General features: G+C 41.3%; 1 protein-coding gene across 1 annotated transcript; it reads left to right on the top strand.

Moving 5' to 3' along the window:
* Window positions 1–2306: 2306 nt before the first annotated feature.
* Window positions 2307–14634, top strand: NDUFA12 (NADH:ubiquinone oxidoreductase subunit A12). Its single transcript, XM_066361222.1, has 4 exons — window positions 2307–2457; window positions 3282–3364; window positions 5848–5935; window positions 14353–14634. The coding sequence occupies exons 1-4, from the start codon at window positions 2372–2374 to the stop codon at window positions 14531–14533; spliced, it is 438 nt and encodes a 145-aa protein (XP_066217319.1). The 5' UTR covers window positions 2307–2371; the 3' UTR covers window positions 14534–14634.
* Window positions 14635–18064: the final 3430 nt, after the last annotated feature.

The raw sequence follows: 18064 nt of genomic DNA on the forward strand, positions 1-18064 counted from the left end.
TCCAGACGGGAAAGCTATACAGGAGAAGCTGTCCGTTTCTTCAAATAAATTGGAAGTATGCCCTGGCTGGGTGGCTCAGTAGATGAGGTGTAGACCCAGTATGCCAGTGGTTGTGAGACGTAATCAATGAGTGCACGACTAAATGGAACAGGTGGATGAAATAAGTTGATGCCTCTCTCTTTCTCCCCCTCTCTCCCCCTTTCTCAGATCAATGAAAAAATTTTAAAAATAAATTGGAGATACAAAAAAGGGTGGAGAATGGGAGAAACCTATAGACTTAAAAGGAATTTAAATGAAAACCAGTTACAATATATAGACCTTATTTGGAAAAACTGAGGGAAATTTGAACCCTCTGAATATTTAATATTAAGGAATTAATAACTTTTTTTTTTTTACAGAGACAGTCAGAGAGAGGGATAGATAGGGACAGACAGGAATGGAGAGAGATGAGAAGCATCAATCATCAGTTTTTCATTGAGACACCTTAGTTGTTCATTGATTGCATTCTCATACGTGCCTTGACTGTGGGCCTTCAGCAGACCGAGTAACCCCTTGCTCAAGCCAGTGACCTTGGGTCCAAGCTGGTGAGCTTTTGCTCAAACCAGATGAGCCCACACTCAAGCTGGTGACCTCAGGGTCTCGAACCTGGGTCCTCCGCATCCCAGTCCGACGCTCTATCCACTGCACCACCGCCTGGTCAGGTGAATTAATAACTTTTTAATATGAAATAATGATAGTATGGTATGTTTTTTAGAGTTATATAGGAATATTTCAGATGGAATTTTTTAAAAAATAAGAAAATATAGAATTGTACACCTGAAAACCTATATAATTCTATTAACCAATGTCACCCCAATAAATTCAATAATTTTAAAAAAATGTATGAAAGTCACAGTTCAACATAAAACATTTAAATGTGACATGATTTTGAGTAATTGATAGAGTCTAAGAAAATTTGACCCTGATATTTGCAAGTTTTTCCTTTAGCTTTGAAGATTTAGTAGCATAAAATTAAATCCCTTTTCTGGGTCTAGTCATATTAATTTAATACTTTCAAGAAACACTGTGTTTCAGTTTTTAAAGCCATAGACAATAATGAAAGCTTGCAATTATGATTCAAGTGTAAATCTGATAAACCTGGACCTTTTGAGAGAAATGATATGTTTACTAGAGTCTGGAAGAGCGAAGGAAGTGAGGTGCTAAAGTTCCCATTTGAAATGGTTGAGAATCAAGAGAGAATGTTCCAAATAAAATATAGCCACTAGAGATTTAGAGATAATGTTCACCTAATATCCTTTATATAGTTTAAAATGTTAAATATCCTGCACAGCGGGGCAGATGTGAGGGACAGTGATGTCATGGGATAGGACGTTGGGGTGGCTGGTGGTGACTGGCTGGTGTCCCTCCCTGCAAGCTAAGGCCCAGTGACTTACAGCATCCGCACAGGTATGGAGATGGCCTAAGTCCAGGACAGCTTCCTGACTAATGACATCCTTCTGAGATGCTGCCGCTGGTTGAATACTACAAGGGCGCTGCTGAACTGGTGAGATTCCATGAGTCTTGGAACCAGGAGCACGCTTACGTGACAAGCTGCAGATCTCCCTTGGCAGCAGGACACCCACAGCAGGGACTGTGCCACGTGCTGGAGAAGGGTCACAGCGTTTCAGGAAGGGTGCTGAGGCATCGGTCTCTGAGGGTCCAGGACTTCTCCTGGTCGGACTGAGCCCCTGCCCCACTCCTGGCAGCTCTGGGTGAAGGGGAAGGAGTTTAGGGATTTCGTTTGCGACTGTGTTGCTCTCTCTGTTCCTGTGTGACAGTTACAGTTATAAGATGGCAGGGGCTCAGATACTAAAGGAGAGAAGCCACTAAGTCACCAAATCCTTGAGAGCAGATAGTCATAGACTTTTCTAGGTCTCCTCGCTATTCCTACACAACGTTAGTATATGTACTCAATAGCATTACGTGCTCAATAGTTAATCCCCTAATGGTATCTTGTTTCTAAAGAATCTTGGCACTAGAAAGGAATTAGCCCGAGTCGATCATTTGAGATGAAAAAGCTCCACCTGGGAAAGCCTAGTCTAGGTGAGTTTTCCACCACATGTCCGGCCTTCTAAACGCAACTTCCTAGAGCTGGTGAAAGTTTATTGCGCCTTTGCCTCCCAGGGAAACCAACCGCACCTTCTCGGGAAATAGCAAAGTGACCGCGCGGGAGGTGGGGTGGGGTGGCTCCAGCTCTGCGCACGCGCAGAACCACCTCCGTTTACGACGTCCGAGTTGGGGACCTTTTGTGGTCGGATCCCTACAGCTGAGTGTTGGCTTCCCTCCGGGTCATTTGGAACGGCGCACCCGAGGGCGGGGCCTGCGGGTCAAGATGGAGTACCTGCAGGTTTTGCAGCGCGCCCTGCAGCAGGTCACCGGCCACGGTGGCCTCCGAGGCTATCTCCGAGTTTTCTTCAGGTAGGCGGCCAGAGCCATGCTCTTGGCCTCTGGGCTGGACCTGCGCTGGCTGGGTTCTTGGAAAGAGGGCGCGGGCTTGGGTCACCTTGGAAAAATCGCAGCTCTGGTCAAGGACAAACGGCCCTATTTCTGCCTTCCCGGGGACGAATTCTCTTTGCAGGGGTCTCGCAAAGACAGAACCAAAGCCAGCTCTAGTGAAGGCGAGGGCACCTGGGCTACATCCCTGCCCCTTTTCCTGTAGAGTAATGAGCATTGCCAAACACTCACTGCGTGACCCCCAACCCCTTCAGTTACCTTCTCTGCAGCGGTGGTCCTAATGGTCCCTACTAGTCCTGACATTTATTGGATCCTACTAGCAGCATCGTCCGTGGAAGCCAATTGGAGATCCAGAATCGAATGAAAGCCAGAGCATTCATATCATTTTAAGATGAACACTTTGGCTTCCTGATTTCCTAAAGACTTGCTCACTCCAGTGCCTCATGTCCTAGGGATAGTAGATAAAAGTAGTCTTGTAACTTGGATCTATACATTTAGTGTAATTTAAGAATATCACTTGGATCAATTTATCTTGTGTTGTCCAGTACTAGGGGCAACATAAATAAGTATTCTAGAGCTCTTACCTGAAAGCTGATTCATCAGCAGTGGGTGATGTGAGCCTGGAGATGCAGGCTAGAAGTCTATAAACCAGCGACATCTCCAAGCATTTCTTCATTTTTCTAGTGGATACAGCAGCCTTTGTTTCTGAAAGTTGGTGTTCTCACTTTATTGTTTGTGTTTTGAACAAAGAATCATTCTAAACTGTCTATTCTTTTGGGTATTCACAGGGCAAATGATGTGAGGGTTGGTACATTAGTGGGGGAAGACAAATATGGAAACAAGTACTATGAAGACAACAAGCAGTTTTTTGGTGAGTGCCTTATTATTTGGAATGAATAATGAGAGTGAGCTTGAGACTTGATTTGACTCTGTCTTCCATAATGTACAAGGAACTTCTTAGATGAATGTATAAATCTACATTTACTTTTTTTTCATGGGATTATGTCATGCATGTTGTTTATAAGTGGAAATAATTTTACATAAAAACCATGAGCCGTTTTTCCATATTAGTTGGCTATATCTACAGCTACCTTTCTTGTTTAGAGATTAGTTTGTGTTTTCTTATTTAAAATTTCTTTTCACAGCATTCTTAATAGCAGCACAATATTCCACTGTATAGAAGAACCATTATTTTTTTAAACACTTTACTACTGATAGACAATTAGATTGCCTTGAATTTTTTTTTTTTACTAGAAACAATGTTTCAGTGAACTTGCTTGTAACTACATCACATTCACTTGTTTAAATGTTCTAAGAATAAATTTCTGGAGGTGGAATTGTTGAGTCTGGTATACCCATTTAAAATTTTGATATATTGTATCTGCTGTGAGATTGTTCAAGTCCAGCTCTATCATAATGGCCTTACTCTATGAAACCTTACCCAAAGTTTTCTTCATCTGCCTTCATGTTCCCCTGCCTCTTTGAATTATAGTTTACTTTTAGTTATTCTTAAGATTGATTTCTGTAGTAGAAGAAGCAAATCCTGACTTAAATCTGTATTTCTTTAAATAGATATATTTGTCGGTTATATGTTTACCTAAGAAAACTAAAGTAAATGCAGATTACCTTTTGCTTATTGGTTTAAACCCCATTATAGTGATACATTTAATAGTCCCTGTTTGTGGGGTGGGGACAGTGAGGAATTAGGAGAAGGAATTAATATTTATTATGCACTTACCTGTCTAATGCTGAAATAGGTGTATGCGTGTGATATTTAATTTTCACAGCAACCTTAAGGTATAGGTATAATCATCTACTTTTATGGACAAAGAAACGGAGGCTCATAAAATTTGCCTAATCACTGATAAGTGACAGAGTCTTGATTGAAATGTAGGTTTTTGTCCATCTTAAGGACCCAATAGAAACAATCTTGTAAATTGTGGTTAGTCCTTCAACTATTCCATAGAAATGTATAAAAAAATGCAGCAATATTTTTTTGATGACATGAACTGTCCTACTTATCTAACTATCATTTATAGTTTGCCTATTATGTATGATCACCAGTTTCTGTAAGGATCTCTAGAGATCATTTAAAAAACAAGTGTTGGGAAAGATGTGAAAAATAGGGCACCCTTGTGCACTGTTGGTGGGAATGTATATTGGTGCAGCCACTGTGGAAAACAGTATAGAGTTTCCTCAGAAAATTAAAACTGGAACTGCCTTTATTACCTAGCAATCCCACTTCTGGGAGTATAGCCAAAGAAACCTGAAACACTAATTTGAAAGAATGTATACATCCATATATATGTTCATTGCAGCATTGTTTACAATAGCCAAGATTTGGAAAACAGCCCATGTGCCCATCAGTAGATGAGTGGATAAAAAGCTGTGGTACATTTACACAGTGGAATTCTATTCAGCCATAAAAAATAAGTAACTTACTTTTTGCAACAGCATAGGTGGACCTGGAAAATATTCTACTAAGTGAAATAAGCTAGTCAGAAGAAGACAGACACCATGTGATTTCACTTATATGTGGAATATAAGGAACAAACTAAACTAAGAAGCAAAATAGAAACAGACTCATAAATACAGAGAACAGACTAATAGCTATCATAGGGGAGAGGAGTTGAGGGGCTGGGTGAAAAAGAAGAGATTAAGCAGAAAAAAAACAAAACCCACAACAACTCATAAACACAGACAACAGTATGATGATTACCAGAGGGGAATGGGGGGAGGTAGAAGAAGCAAACGGGGGATAGATGGTGATGGAAGGAGATTTGATTTGGTATGATGAACACACAGCACAATACACAGATCATGTATTATATAGAATTGTACACTTGAAACCTATATAATTTTATTAACCAATGTTATCCCAATGAATTTAATAAAAATTTGAAGTACAAAACAATACTTACATGGAAACATAAAATTCAGGTATGATTTCTGTGAATACATTTCTCCTGCCCCCTTCTCAGGAGGAGCAGTTTCTCCTGGATGCAGAACTGGCTGGGAACACGTTTCCCTACCTTCTCCACTGCTTCTCGGCATGAGTGGAAGCCGAGGTTCTCCACTGTGGGAAAGGTCTGAACCCCACCCACAGAGTAGGCTTAGTCCCTGTGCAGGGATTTTGCTGTGGCAACTGCCTGGCTGTTGATGAAAGCTTGGCATACAGTTCCTGGAGCTTGCCTTCACTATTACACCCAGGGTTCTAGTCATCCAACATTTCTCTTACAGAAGAGCACATAAAAGTCTTAATGAAAAGGTTGTCTTTGGTATTATGCAATTATTATTTTTTTAGGGTTGTGTTTATTTTCTCAAATCTTTTTGAATGTTGATCTTTCTACTCAGGCCGTCACCGATGGGTTATATATACTACTGAAATGAATGGCAAAAACACATTCTGGGATGTGGATGGAAGCATGGTGCCCCCTGAATGGTAAGCCAAGTCAACATTTTTTTTTTTTTTTTGCTTGGCAGTATTTGTTTTACTACACAAATATTTATGGGATAGCTTATTTATTTATAAGGCAGGCAGTAGTATGCTGAAAGCAGTCTGTCTTGGTTATATAGCTCATAGTTTTTGTGGGTCAGGAGTTTGGATAAGATATAGCCTGTATGGCTTGTCTCTGCTCCAGGATATCGGGCCTCAGATGGAAGATGCAAAGGCTGGATACTGGAATCATCTGAAAACTTGTTCACTCAGTGTCTGCAAGTTGATGTCGGCAGTCAACTGGGGCCATAGCTAGGACTTCCTCGGGCAAGTGCTCTGAGAAGGAGTGCCAGGCAGAAACCGTCTTGCCTTGTCCAGTTTAGTCTTGGAAATCATCCAGTATCTGTTTTGTATTTCATTGGTCAAGGCACTTAGAAAATTCTGCCCAAGTTTAATGGGAGAAAGCATAGATACTGTCTCTTGATGGAGATGTGACAACATCACATTGCATATTGGGAGATATATTGGTGCGGCTATCTGGGGGAAAAACAATATAGGGGGTCCTTGGGTTACGGCCAAGTTCCGTTCCTACGACAGTAACGTAACCCAAATTTTGGTGTAAATTGAAACACACCCTAGCCTAAGTCATTTACCTACCCTAACACAGTTGTAAAATCATAATCTAGAGCCACAGAAAAAGGAAAAGGACATAAATATACTGCACTGTACACCGTACTGCTTATTCTTCTGCCGTGTGCAACCAAACTAGTTTGCCCACGTAGTACGACGCTAATGGTGTAAGCCAGAACACTCACATCTCAATTTTTTAAAGTTTTTATGGGAGTGAGCATTGTAAACTCGAAATGTCGTATGTCGAGACTATCGTAACTCCAGAACCCCCTCTATGCTATAGTATCACCGGCTGTGGGAGAAGGGATCAGCCAGAACTCTGGCTCTGATCTCATTTGGCAGTTTGACCTTAAGCAAGCTCCTTAACGGGACTTAGTTTTCTCACCCTAAGATGAGAATCCTCAAATTCTTTAGATCGCTAAAAACTATGATTTTATAATATAACTATGTTGATTTCTTTTTTTATTATTCATTTTAAGAGGAGAGAGAGAGAAAGAGCTAGAGAGTAGGGGGTGGGAAGAACAGGAAGCATCAACTCCCATATGTGCCTTAACCAGGCAAGCCCAGGGTTTCAAACCAGTGACCTGAGTGATCCAGGTTGACGCTTTATCCACTGCGCCACCACAGGTCAGGCCCTTATAAAACCATGTTGAAATGAAATTCTAAATGCTCTTACTTGAATTACCAAATGTTATATTAAATATTTCAGAACAAAGTGCTGATCTTGATTCCATAGGTTGCTGAAGTAATACCATTTGGTTAATATACAAGAAGATCTGAAGAGCTTTCCGATTAGTTTAGAAAGTGTTACCAAAAACAAACAAACAAAACTAGAAATAAGTATATCAGATTAACTGACATTTTATTTTAAATGAACTTGATAATCAGAAATAGATTTTGGCTTTAGTGAGTACCACTGGGTAATATCAGAGTAGGTATTCACTTCCATTGTAAAGGCTCAGTTAGAAATCCAGACGTGTGACCTAAGTGAGTAAAGTGTGAGACAGTAGTGAATAGTGAAGACTGTAATGGACCGAAAAGCACACTCTCTGTCAGAGAGGACAGCTGCCCTGTTCACCTCTCCTCAGTTCCATCAGGTGAGAATTTGGCCAGGGGTTTCTAGATAAGATTTTTCAAAAGGAAGGGGAAATCTACTTCATGGTGAGATTCCTTGGGTTTTTTTTTTATATGTTAATTTAAAATATTTGTCAACTTAAATACAGCACTATTCAATATATGACGGAAATGTTCTATATCTGTTCTGTTCAGTAGGGGAGTCACTAGCCACATGTGGCCTTTTGGAATGTGGCTAATGTGACTAAGGAAGTGAATTTTTAATTTTATTTAAATTAAATGGGTTTCTTGAATGGATAAGATAGGTTTTTTTGTTGTTTTATTTTGTTTTAACATTGTGTGAGCTAATCAAACATGTTTTTAAGACTTCAGCCTACAGCCAGGTTTTAATCACTAGTCTTCTACTTGGACCACTAGGAGCATTGACCCATGTCACTAATGTGGTCTGAAATCCATGGTATTGGATTGTGTCTTTATAATAAAACTGATTAGCTCTTAATAGCAGCACTGATGCTACATTTGAGGCTGGATGTTTTGCTCTTTTTGATGGAAATAATAACTTATGGTGTGTTAAGATCTGAGGACTAGTTTCAGGTTTAGAGCTATCCACCTTCTCCAGAGGGATCTTTGTATGTCAGGGCCATGATTCAGGACCACGGTCTCAAAGTGGAATATTGGTTTTAGGGGGTGAGGTGTCCCAGTTTTTATTTGTTTAGTTGATTGTTTTGGGGTGGCATTGGTCCATGGAGGATGTAGAAGACAGATGAGCTGTCTTGAGATCTGTCTCCTTCAAAGCACTCATCTAACTAACATTGGTGCTCAGGGTTTGTATTTTGGGAGAGTCGAGGCTTGGGGAGGGAACTGATTTAAACTGTGTGAAGTGAAACATTTAAAATTATAAACTATTAAAAAGATCTGAAAAGATAAAAGTACTAGTAAGCCCAGCAAGCCCTTTTATATCAGATGAAAAAGAAGCTGACAGCTTTAGAAGACATCACCTAGCAGTTGCCTGAGGGCATTTGAGGATGGGAGCTAAATTTCTTTGTGGGGTGGAGCCTCCTCTGCAGGCTAAGTACCTCTGATGAGCCCTGTTTGTAAGGGAAGCTTACAGGCCCATGATGTCTTTGTCAGAAGAAGTGATGTGGGCCAAGCTCAGCAGTTTGTTTCCCAGACTCCCTTTTGCTGAGCGTCGTGTATTGTGGAATTCTAAATCTGGATTGTTACCTGTGGTTTGATTCATGAATAAGTTTAAAGTAGAGTTAATTTACTAGAGAGCCAGTTATTATCTTTCATGTAGAATAATGGATAAGTAAAATTTATCATCTTTATGCATTCAAATAACTATTTGTTGCATAATTGTCAGGTGCAAAGACCTATTGCAGGCACAGGGGATACAACAGTGAATAAAACAAAAGTCCTTGCTCTCATGTGAGGAGACATAAAAACAAATATGTATTTTAGGCAACAGTGAACACAAGGAAGATGATATGGAGCTGGCATTCATAAAGGGATAAAGAGCATGGGAGGAGCGGGTGGCTGCTTCATACTGGGGTTAGTAAAGACTTCTTCAAGGAAATGACATTAGAAGGGGTGGTGAAGAGCTCCAGGCAGCAGGAACCACAGGTGCAGAAGTCCTGTGTATTAGAGATGTATTGCTATATTCAAAGAACAGCAATGTGGCCAATTTGCCTGGAACCGAATGGGTGAGGGGAAGATATTAGGAAACGAGGTAGGAGAAGTAGGTAGGGCCCAAATCATGTAGATCTTGTAAGTCATGGCTTTTTTTCTAAATTGTTTGGGGGTCACTGGAAGAATGGTCTGTTTTACAATTTTTTAAAAATTGAGAATAATGCCAGATTTTCTGAAAAGTTACAAGTCTTTGAATCATTTCTAATTAAGTTGCCAAAATGATGCCCTATCACTTCTGAATACTTCTGCGTATAATTCCTACAAGCAGGGACATTCTCCTAGTTACACATGATATAACCATCAGAGTTAGAAAATCACCACAATGTACCACTACTGTGTAATCTTCAGACCCCATTCAGGTTTGGCCAGTTGTCCCAACAACATCCATGGTAGCAACAGGATCTGATCATGCATTCCATGTGTGTCTTCTTTCTCTCTAGTCTCTTTCACTGTGGATTGGTTCCTCAGTTTTTCCTTGTTTCTTATGACCTTGAAACTTTTGGAAATTACAAGCCAGTTATGTTACAGAAGGTCCATCAGTGTGGGTTTGTCCAGTGTTTCCTCTGGAGAGGCTCAGACTATGCTCCTTGGCAGGAATGTCACACAAGCACTGTCAGGTTCTTGTTGCATCCTTGCTCTCTGGTAGTTTATACAGTTGACCCTTGAACAACATGGATTTGAGCTTGCCTGGGTCCACTTATGTTAGCTAATTGCCACCATCTCTACAGTAATGCACAGTCTTTTTAAAAATTTTATTTATTTATTTGAGAGAGACAGGAAGGGAGAGAGAGGGTGAGAAGCATCAACTTGTAGTTGCTTTCACTTTAGTTGTACATTAATTGCTTCTTGTATATGCCTTGATTAGGGCTGAGCCATTGTCCCCTTACTCAAGCCAGCGACCTTGGCCTTTTCATGCTATTAACCTTTGGGCTTTATCTGGCGGGCTTTGGGATTGAGTGGATGATTCCCCCCGCCCCCCAAGCCAGCAACCCCCTACTCAGAACCAGTGAGCTCAGGGTTTGGAACCGGCAACCTCAGCATTCTGGGTTAATGCTTTATCCACTGCGCCACCACAGGTCAGGCGCAAAAGTCTTTATTTTCATTTTTATGGTGGTGAATTATAAAAGTAAGTAATCAGTATGTACTAAAAATTTGACAAGGTAAAATGTTACTGAGGATAGCTTGGTAGAAAGTTTAGACTGTTTTATTTATTTATTTTTTTTAATGTTTATTTTATTGATTTTTTTTTATTTTTTTTTATTTTTTATTTTTTTATTTATTCATTTTAGAGAGGAGGGAGGGAGAGAGAGAGAGGGAGAGAGAGAGAGAAAGAGAGAGAGAGAAATGAGGGAGGAGCAGGAAGCATCAACTCCCATATGTGCCTTGACCAGACAAGTGCAGGATTTTGAACCGGCAACCTCAGTGTTCCCAGGTCGACGCTTTATCCACTGCGCCACGAGAGGTCAGAGTTTAGACTGTTTTATGCATAGTATTATTAATTACTGTTTTCACTTAACATTAGAAACAAAGCTGCTTTTGTATGGTTTGAAGTATTAGAACTCAAATTTTTTGAATCAAGTACTTAAAGAAAAAGTGACATGGCTTGTCTAGATTTTTATCTACTGTGTATATGCTTTTTCCCCTTGTTTATTTCTAAGTAACATACCTTTTCTTCCTCTATGTAGTACACTAGTCTCTCCTTATATATTGCTTTTTCTTATTAAAATTAAGGGTTAAGTTATTCAGGTAATATATACATACATTCTTTTTTTAAAAAAAATAGGTTTTAGAGAAAGAGGAAGGGAGAGAAAGAAACATCAATTTATTTTTCCACTTATTTATGCATTCATTGATTGATTCTTGCATGTGCCCGGACTGAGGATCGAACCCGCAACTTGGAGTATCAGGAGATGCTCTAAGCTACCAGGCCAGGCCCCATACGTACGTTCTTTTTAAAATAATAATATGTGTTAAAACATTTTCATTTTTAACAGAAAACAATTTTGTCCTTAATGAATTTTCCAGTACATGGTTCAGTTAAATATTTTTGATCTTGTAAAATTAATTTACTTAGGATACTTAACATCATTGTGGTCAGGTTGGTTTTTGGTTGGCATAGACGTTCTAGATGCTTGGGGAGAGAAGCAGGATGGCAGGTGGGGGAATGCTTGGAGGTGGCAGGAATCAGGGATGATTCATAGGTGGGCTGAGAGGTTGGGTAGATGGTGGCACCATTCATTCAGATGGGAAGACTGGGAGAAGAGTAGGTTCGGGCTGTTTTAATTTTTATTTCCTTAAACTGTTTTTCACCTTTTATGACTTATCTTTTAATATCTTTTGTCCATTTTTCTAAACTTAATAATAGTTATATAACTTTCTGCTAGTCTTATTGGTAGTCTCACTAACTTTCTCAGCCAATTTAAGTAAGTTTGTATTTTTTTGTCCTTTAAGAAAACAATTGATATAAAATTAAGTGGTTCTAGGCCGCTGCGTCAGTCTTCTGGACAATGCTCTTAGTCCCCTGGCATCTTTAATTGGAATAAAAATGACCCGGCTGAAAACCTGTTTTGCAAAATCTCTGGTGTGGAAATCTAAAAGATAACGTTTCCTTAGCTTTTATTTAATACTAATTATAACAGAAGGCTTATGCTAGCCCAGCAGATAATAACATTTTTTGTGTCTTATAGTTCCTTCTACTGCCATGATGAGAATAAATTGTTTACTCGTCCTCTGTTGCCAGTAGCCTTCCTGCATAAACTTTCTGATTTCATGTATTGTGGTAATAAGTATCTTTTAGTTTTCTTGAACCTTTTCTATTTCTTCATGAGCTCTTCAATTCCTCACTTAACTGAGTAAAATACAAATCTTTTGACTATAGCTCCTTAAATATTATTTTACCCTTCAGAAGTCTTAACAGCAATTATTTGAATAAAAGTTTCTTTAGTTACTTAAGGTGACTCATCAGGGTTTAAATATCTCTGCTTTGCCTTAAGTTTACATGTAGTCCCTTGATAAGTTAACAAACAGCCTTGGTTTTGACAGCTGTTCCTTCCCTGAGTGGCGAGTGGAGCCTGTCTCACCAGCAACATCTCACAAGGTTTCAGAACTCACATTAATCTTCATAGTTTATTGGTCCAGGTCACTTTCACTAATCCCCAGTTTCCTCTGGAGGATGTGATAGGGCCAGCAGCCCGGGGTGTACAGACTTCTTCATTTTTCATTGTTAGCTGATCATAATACTCAGCTCAAATACAGCAACAATAATAACTTATCTCTATTTTTAATGGTTTTAGTCACTTAATAATTATATCTATCAATTACTGCTAGCAGATATATATATATATATATATATATATTTATTTTTTCAGAGTGAGGGAGAGACAGGAAGGGAGAGAGGGGGAAGAGAGAGATGAGAAGCATCAACTTGTAGTTGCTTCACTATAGTTGTTCATTGATTGCTTCTCATACTGGCCTTGACTGGGTGCTCAAGCTGAGCCAGTGACCTTTGGGCTCAAGCTGAGCCAGTGACCTTTGGGCTCAAGCCGACAAGCCCATGCTTAAACTGGTGACCTCGGGTTTTTGAACCAAAGACCTCAGGCTCTGTCCAGGTCGAGGCTCTATCCACTGTGCCACCGATCAGGCAACAGATATTCTTGAACTTATACAGCATCGTGCATTTTTCTTACTGTCTTTAGTGTTGATTATTTTACTGAAACCTCCTCCTGTTGGCCTTTTCTCTGTAGCTGGGCTATTCTTTATTTTCCTTGGAGTTGCAGCGCTACACCTGTTTCCTCGCTCCCTTTCTTCATAGGGTCATATCTGCCTTTATGAGCTCTGAGCCATGGGGGATCTGTGACGAATTCTCTCTCTCTCTCTCTTTTCTTATATAAACTCAGCTTGGCTTCCTGCTCCATTCTACTCATTGTACCCAGGACAGTGATCCTTCCTTTCTCTCTCATTAGAGAGATATTCCGCTGTGTCCTCCAAGGAAAGTAGCCAGCTTCCTTCTGTAGGCCGGATTTCAGCCAATCTCCTTTCCATTAAATGGTTAAACACTTAAAGCTGAAATACTTGTGAGCTTTGAGCTGTGATGTAATCATAAGGTAACAAATTCTGTGTCCTCTGGTGTTGGGACTTGGCGTGATGAGACGCGTGCGGAGACGCTCCTCCCCTCCCTCGGCCTGGCTTCCAGACCACCGCTCCGTGAGCCAGCGCAGCCCATGCACGCGGCAGCTCCGGGGCGGCCTCTGGCGTCTCGGAGGAACACTGTGTAGTTCATCAATTTTAAAATATATTTTTGCATCTAAAATTAGGATACATACTCTAATCAATAGTATCATAATTTAATTGGCAGCATTTTTCTTTCTTAGAGATAGAGAAAATAATGGTGTATCTTAAAATTGTTGGAGTCCTAGGTTTGATGAAATACAGTAAGAATAATAGCAATAGCTAACCTTTGTTAAATACCTACTATGCACAGGAATTTTTCTAGATGCTTTATGTGTATTATCTCATTTAGTTCTTATACCATCCTTAGAAAGGTGTTCAGATGAAACAACTAAGACACACAAAAGTTCAGCTAAAGATTTGAGCTCAGGCAACAAAATAGCTCCAGAGCTGCCCTTTTAGCCCTCTTCCCACCATACTACGCTGCCTCTTCATAACTGTCTCTTTTGGCCTCGGCCTTGGCTCAGTGGCGTGCAGATGTTCCAGGTTCAATCTCCAGGCTGGGCACACATGAGAAGCGATCATCTCCTTCGCTTCCTCTCCCTCTTCCCTTTCTCTCCCTTTTCCCCTCCCACAGCCAGTGGCTCGTGGCTTTGAGCATCAGCCTTGGCACTCAGGAGAACTTGGTTGGTCCGAGTGTCAGCCTCAGGCGCTGAAGATAGCTCAGTTGATTCGAGCATCATCCCCAGATGGGGGTTGCCAGGTGTATCCCAGTCAGGGTGCATGCGGGAGTCTGTCGCTCTGTCTCCCCTCTTCTCACTTAAAAAAGTAAATAAATAACTGGTTTTTTTTCCCTCTTTAAGGCATCGTTGGCTTCACTGTATGACTGATGATCCTCCAACAACAAAACCTCCTACTGCTCGTAAATTCATTTGGAAAAACCATAAGTTCAACCTCAGTGGCACTCCAAATCAGTATGTACCTTATTCCACCACTAGAAAGAAGATTCAAGAGTGGGTCCCACCTTCAACACCTTACAAGTAAAGATAATGGAAAACAATTTAACATGTAAAATACGGGGCTTTTGATGTAATTGCACTTTTGCTGCTCACTGGTAACTTTATTAAAATTATTTGATTAAACAATGTCTTGTGTCTTTTTGCCCTTAACTTTGTCATGTATCAATTACAGAAGAGAGGCTTACGAAACGTGGTTGGTGTAGACTTCTGTTGGGTGGCTGCCCGGTTTACAGCTCCCCCTGCCAGTGGTCATGTTTGCGTCTCTTTTCCCTGCCTCACTACCGTAGCTGACCGTAGGGGAAGACCCAAACCTGAGCCGAGGCCAACAGGTTTTTTCGAGGGAATGTGAAACCTGAACAGAGAGACAGAGAGGTTAAGAGCCACCAGAGCTGTATGGCTTCTGTGGTCGCTCCCTCTGAGGAGAAGGTTTTCAGAGATTTTCTATTTCCTGAGCTTTGGCTTTTTCACAGCTGATTTGGATTTATGAACCATCCCAGGGTCCATCTAATACATTCTTATTTCTTTAAGCTAACTAGGGTCATGGATTTTTTTGTTGCTGTTTGAAAATAAAAGAACTTTAATACTCAGATTTGTTCCAGAAAATAGGTGGTAAGCAAAAGACCTTTAAGGAAATGAGGGGTCTTTGGTGTTGGTGTCTGGTTCGGACGAAGACAGTGTATTCTGGATAGAAGGCTGACAGCTTCAGCAATCAGGGAGCTTATCAAACTGCTGGTTTTAGTTACCAGGAGCCAGGAGCCCCCTGAGGATAAGGCCCTTGGATACTGGTTAGCATCTGCCACAGAACAAGATAATGGGATTGGAAAAGAATGCAAGGATTATGGAGTCAGTTAGTTGCTTTCAAGGGCACTGGATAATTTAAAGGAAACAATGAGCCTGCTTCCCAAATCTCAAGTTATTAAGTGAAGCTCTGAGCAATTATATGACTTAGCTAGTCCTAAGTATTTTACATGAAAATTAAGGGACAGGGTGGGGCCCTGGTTGTTGGTATAGGAATACTTGGAAGTGTTGGAGACCGAAAAATCAACAGAATTTTAGAGTTTGGATATCTGGGGGACAGAGGTGCTGGGAGCTGACTGTAAGCTGGCAGTCTGCTCAACCCCACCTGCCTGAGTTGCAGGGGACTGTGCTTCAGTACTCGTCCTGCCTCCCATGTTCCCCAGAAGGACTGGAAGGAAGTTACTTTTTTGTATAAGATTGTGTATGTTAAGTCAGGGGTCCCCAAACTTTTCACACAGGGGGCCAGTTCACTGTCCCTCAGACCGTTGGAGGGCCGGACTGTAAAAAAAACTATGAGCAAATCCCTATGCACACTGCATATATCTTATTTTAAAGTAAAAAAAACAAAACGGGAACAAATACAATATTTAAATTAAAGAACAAGTAAATTTAAATAAACAAACTGACCAGTATTTCAATGGGAACTATGCTCCTCTCACTGACCACCAATGAAAGAGGTGCCCCTTCCGGAAGTGCTGCGAGGGCCGGATAAATGGCCTCAGGGGGCCGCATGTGGCCTGCGGGCTGTAGTTTGGGGACCTCTGTGTTAAGTATTGGTGGGGGGTTTTCTACACGTGGTGGAGTTCTTGGGTTGCCTTGGAAATGTCATTGCATTGCTAATTTCCACCTTGCCCAGGAGACTAAAGAAGGATGTGGCTAGGGCAGTGGCCATGTTTTTGCGGCTCTGCCTGGGCAGGAGTTACTGCTGGCAAGGAGCTGTGGCTTCCTATCAAAACCCATCTTTTATATGTCTTTAGTTCTTTGTCTATATTTATTAATTTTGTACCGTTTCCGCTCAAGACCCTGAATATCCTTCTCACACGGGTTGCGACCTGGAAGGAGCTAGAAAGTCCCTGGTTGCACTTTAGCGTCACCTAGGGTCATTTTCAATTCTAGAGGCACAAGCTATTAAACCAGCACCTCGGAGGGTTCCAACCCAATAATTCCATTGCAGCTAAGGTTGTGAACTACTGAGCTAAAGAAAGTTCTGAACTATTCTTTCTCAGTTGTAGGAATCTAAAGTTTTCTGGTTTTCTTTTTTGTTTTGGGTTTTTTTTTTTGTATTTTTCTGAAGTGAGAAGCGGGAGTGAGGGGGTAGGGGTGGGGGGTGGAGGCTGACAGACTCCCCCATGTGCCCAATCAGGATCCACCCGGCATGCCCACTAGGGGGCAATGCTTTGCTCCTCTGGGGCGTTGCTCTACTGCAATTGGAGCCATTCTAGCACCTGAGGTGGAGGCCATGGAGCCATCCTCGGTGCCCTGACCAACTTTGCTCCAATGGAGCCTTGGCTGCAGGAGGGGAGGAGAGAGACAGAGAGGAAGGAGAGAGAGAAGGGTAGAGAAGCAGATGGGCGCTTCTCCTGTGTGCCCTGGCCAGGAATCAAACCCAGAATTTCCATATGCTGGGCTGATGCTCTACCACTGAAGGAATCTAAAGTTTTCTTATAGCCTCCCCACTGAGTATCCTTTACTTAGCTGGGTCAGGCTGAATTTTGTGCCCTCAGGGGAGACTAGGATAAGTTTGCTGTTTTGGGCAGTTGTCTGTGATTTGCTGATGGACCAGTAGAGCAGGACCAAACACTACAAAGTGTCCAGTGCATGCTTGAGATTTCATAATGATCAACTACCTACTGCTTCAGTAACTTTTCTGCCAGGGCCTAAAACATTGCTTTCTAATGCCATGAGGGACAGATTGGCAAGGGAAACTTGTGGGCAATTCGAAGTTCTGTCCTGGCTTGCCATTTCTTTTTGGGTCAGACATGTCGGAGGTTCACCCATGGGTGTGTTCTTCACGGGAGGAAGAATGTGGAAAGGTAGTAAGTAGCAACTGTCTGACCTACACCATCTTTCACCATGTTTAGGTAATCTTAGAGTCAGGCATGAAAGCAACAGGCAGCTACCTTAGGTTTTAACCTGATATTTTTAAAAGCCAACTTGATAGGTCTAGGTAACAGACATTTGAATCAAGCCACATAATCACAGCTTCTCAATTCCTAGACCTGAGTTGATTTTAGGGACCAGAACCCTTGATTTAAGGGCTGTGCTATAATAAGGAATGTGTTTTATGAACCTTGCACCCAGCTACTTTAGGTGATACGTACTTGGAAGAGAGAGATCCAGAGTTTTCAGGGATCAGTGGATACTTGTTCTAAGTAGCATGAACTTTGGGGGGATTGAGAACACTGGCCCCTGGTCAGAATAGAGGTTATGGGTCGGAGATTGGACCCCATCTCACTGCAAGCCCACTCAGTGGGACCCTGAACTCTTCCCCTTCCTGACTCTCTTGTTTATTTCCTCAACTCCCAAGTGTAGCTAGGATGCATGTCCTTTGCAAAACCTCAACATTGGCTCCCTGCTTGGAGGAGTAAGTTTTCGTGATAGGCCAAGGGGGAGCCATTGGTGCATACAGTTCCTAGAAAAATAAATAAAAAAGCATTATGTCTTTGGGGGTAATTACAGAAATTAGCACAACCATCAAAGGGTAGAAAGAAATGAGGTGATCTGTCAAATCCCCAACTATAAAGTGAACTTCCGTTTT

Source organism: Saccopteryx leptura, chromosome 1 (genome assembly GCF_036850995.1).
Source record: "Saccopteryx leptura isolate mSacLep1 chromosome 1, mSacLep1_pri_phased_curated, whole genome shotgun sequence".
Classification (NCBI taxonomy): Eukaryota; Metazoa; Chordata; class Mammalia; order Chiroptera; family Emballonuridae; genus Saccopteryx; species Saccopteryx leptura.

Bases quoted from the DNA above. Each gene is read 5' to 3' on its own strand.
- NDUFA12 (XM_066361222.1), top strand. From the start codon at position 2,372: ATGGAGTACCTGCAGGTTTTGCAGCGCGCCCTGCAGCAGGTCACCGGC. The intron at 3,365-5,847 runs GTGAGTGCCTTA...CTTTCTACTCAG, and splicing joins AGACAACAAGCAGTTTTTTG to GCCGTCACCGATGGGTTATA. The intron at 5,936-14,352 runs GTAAGCCAAGTC...TCCCTCTTTAAG, and splicing joins AGCATGGTGCCCCCTGAATG to GCATCGTTGGCTTCACTGTA.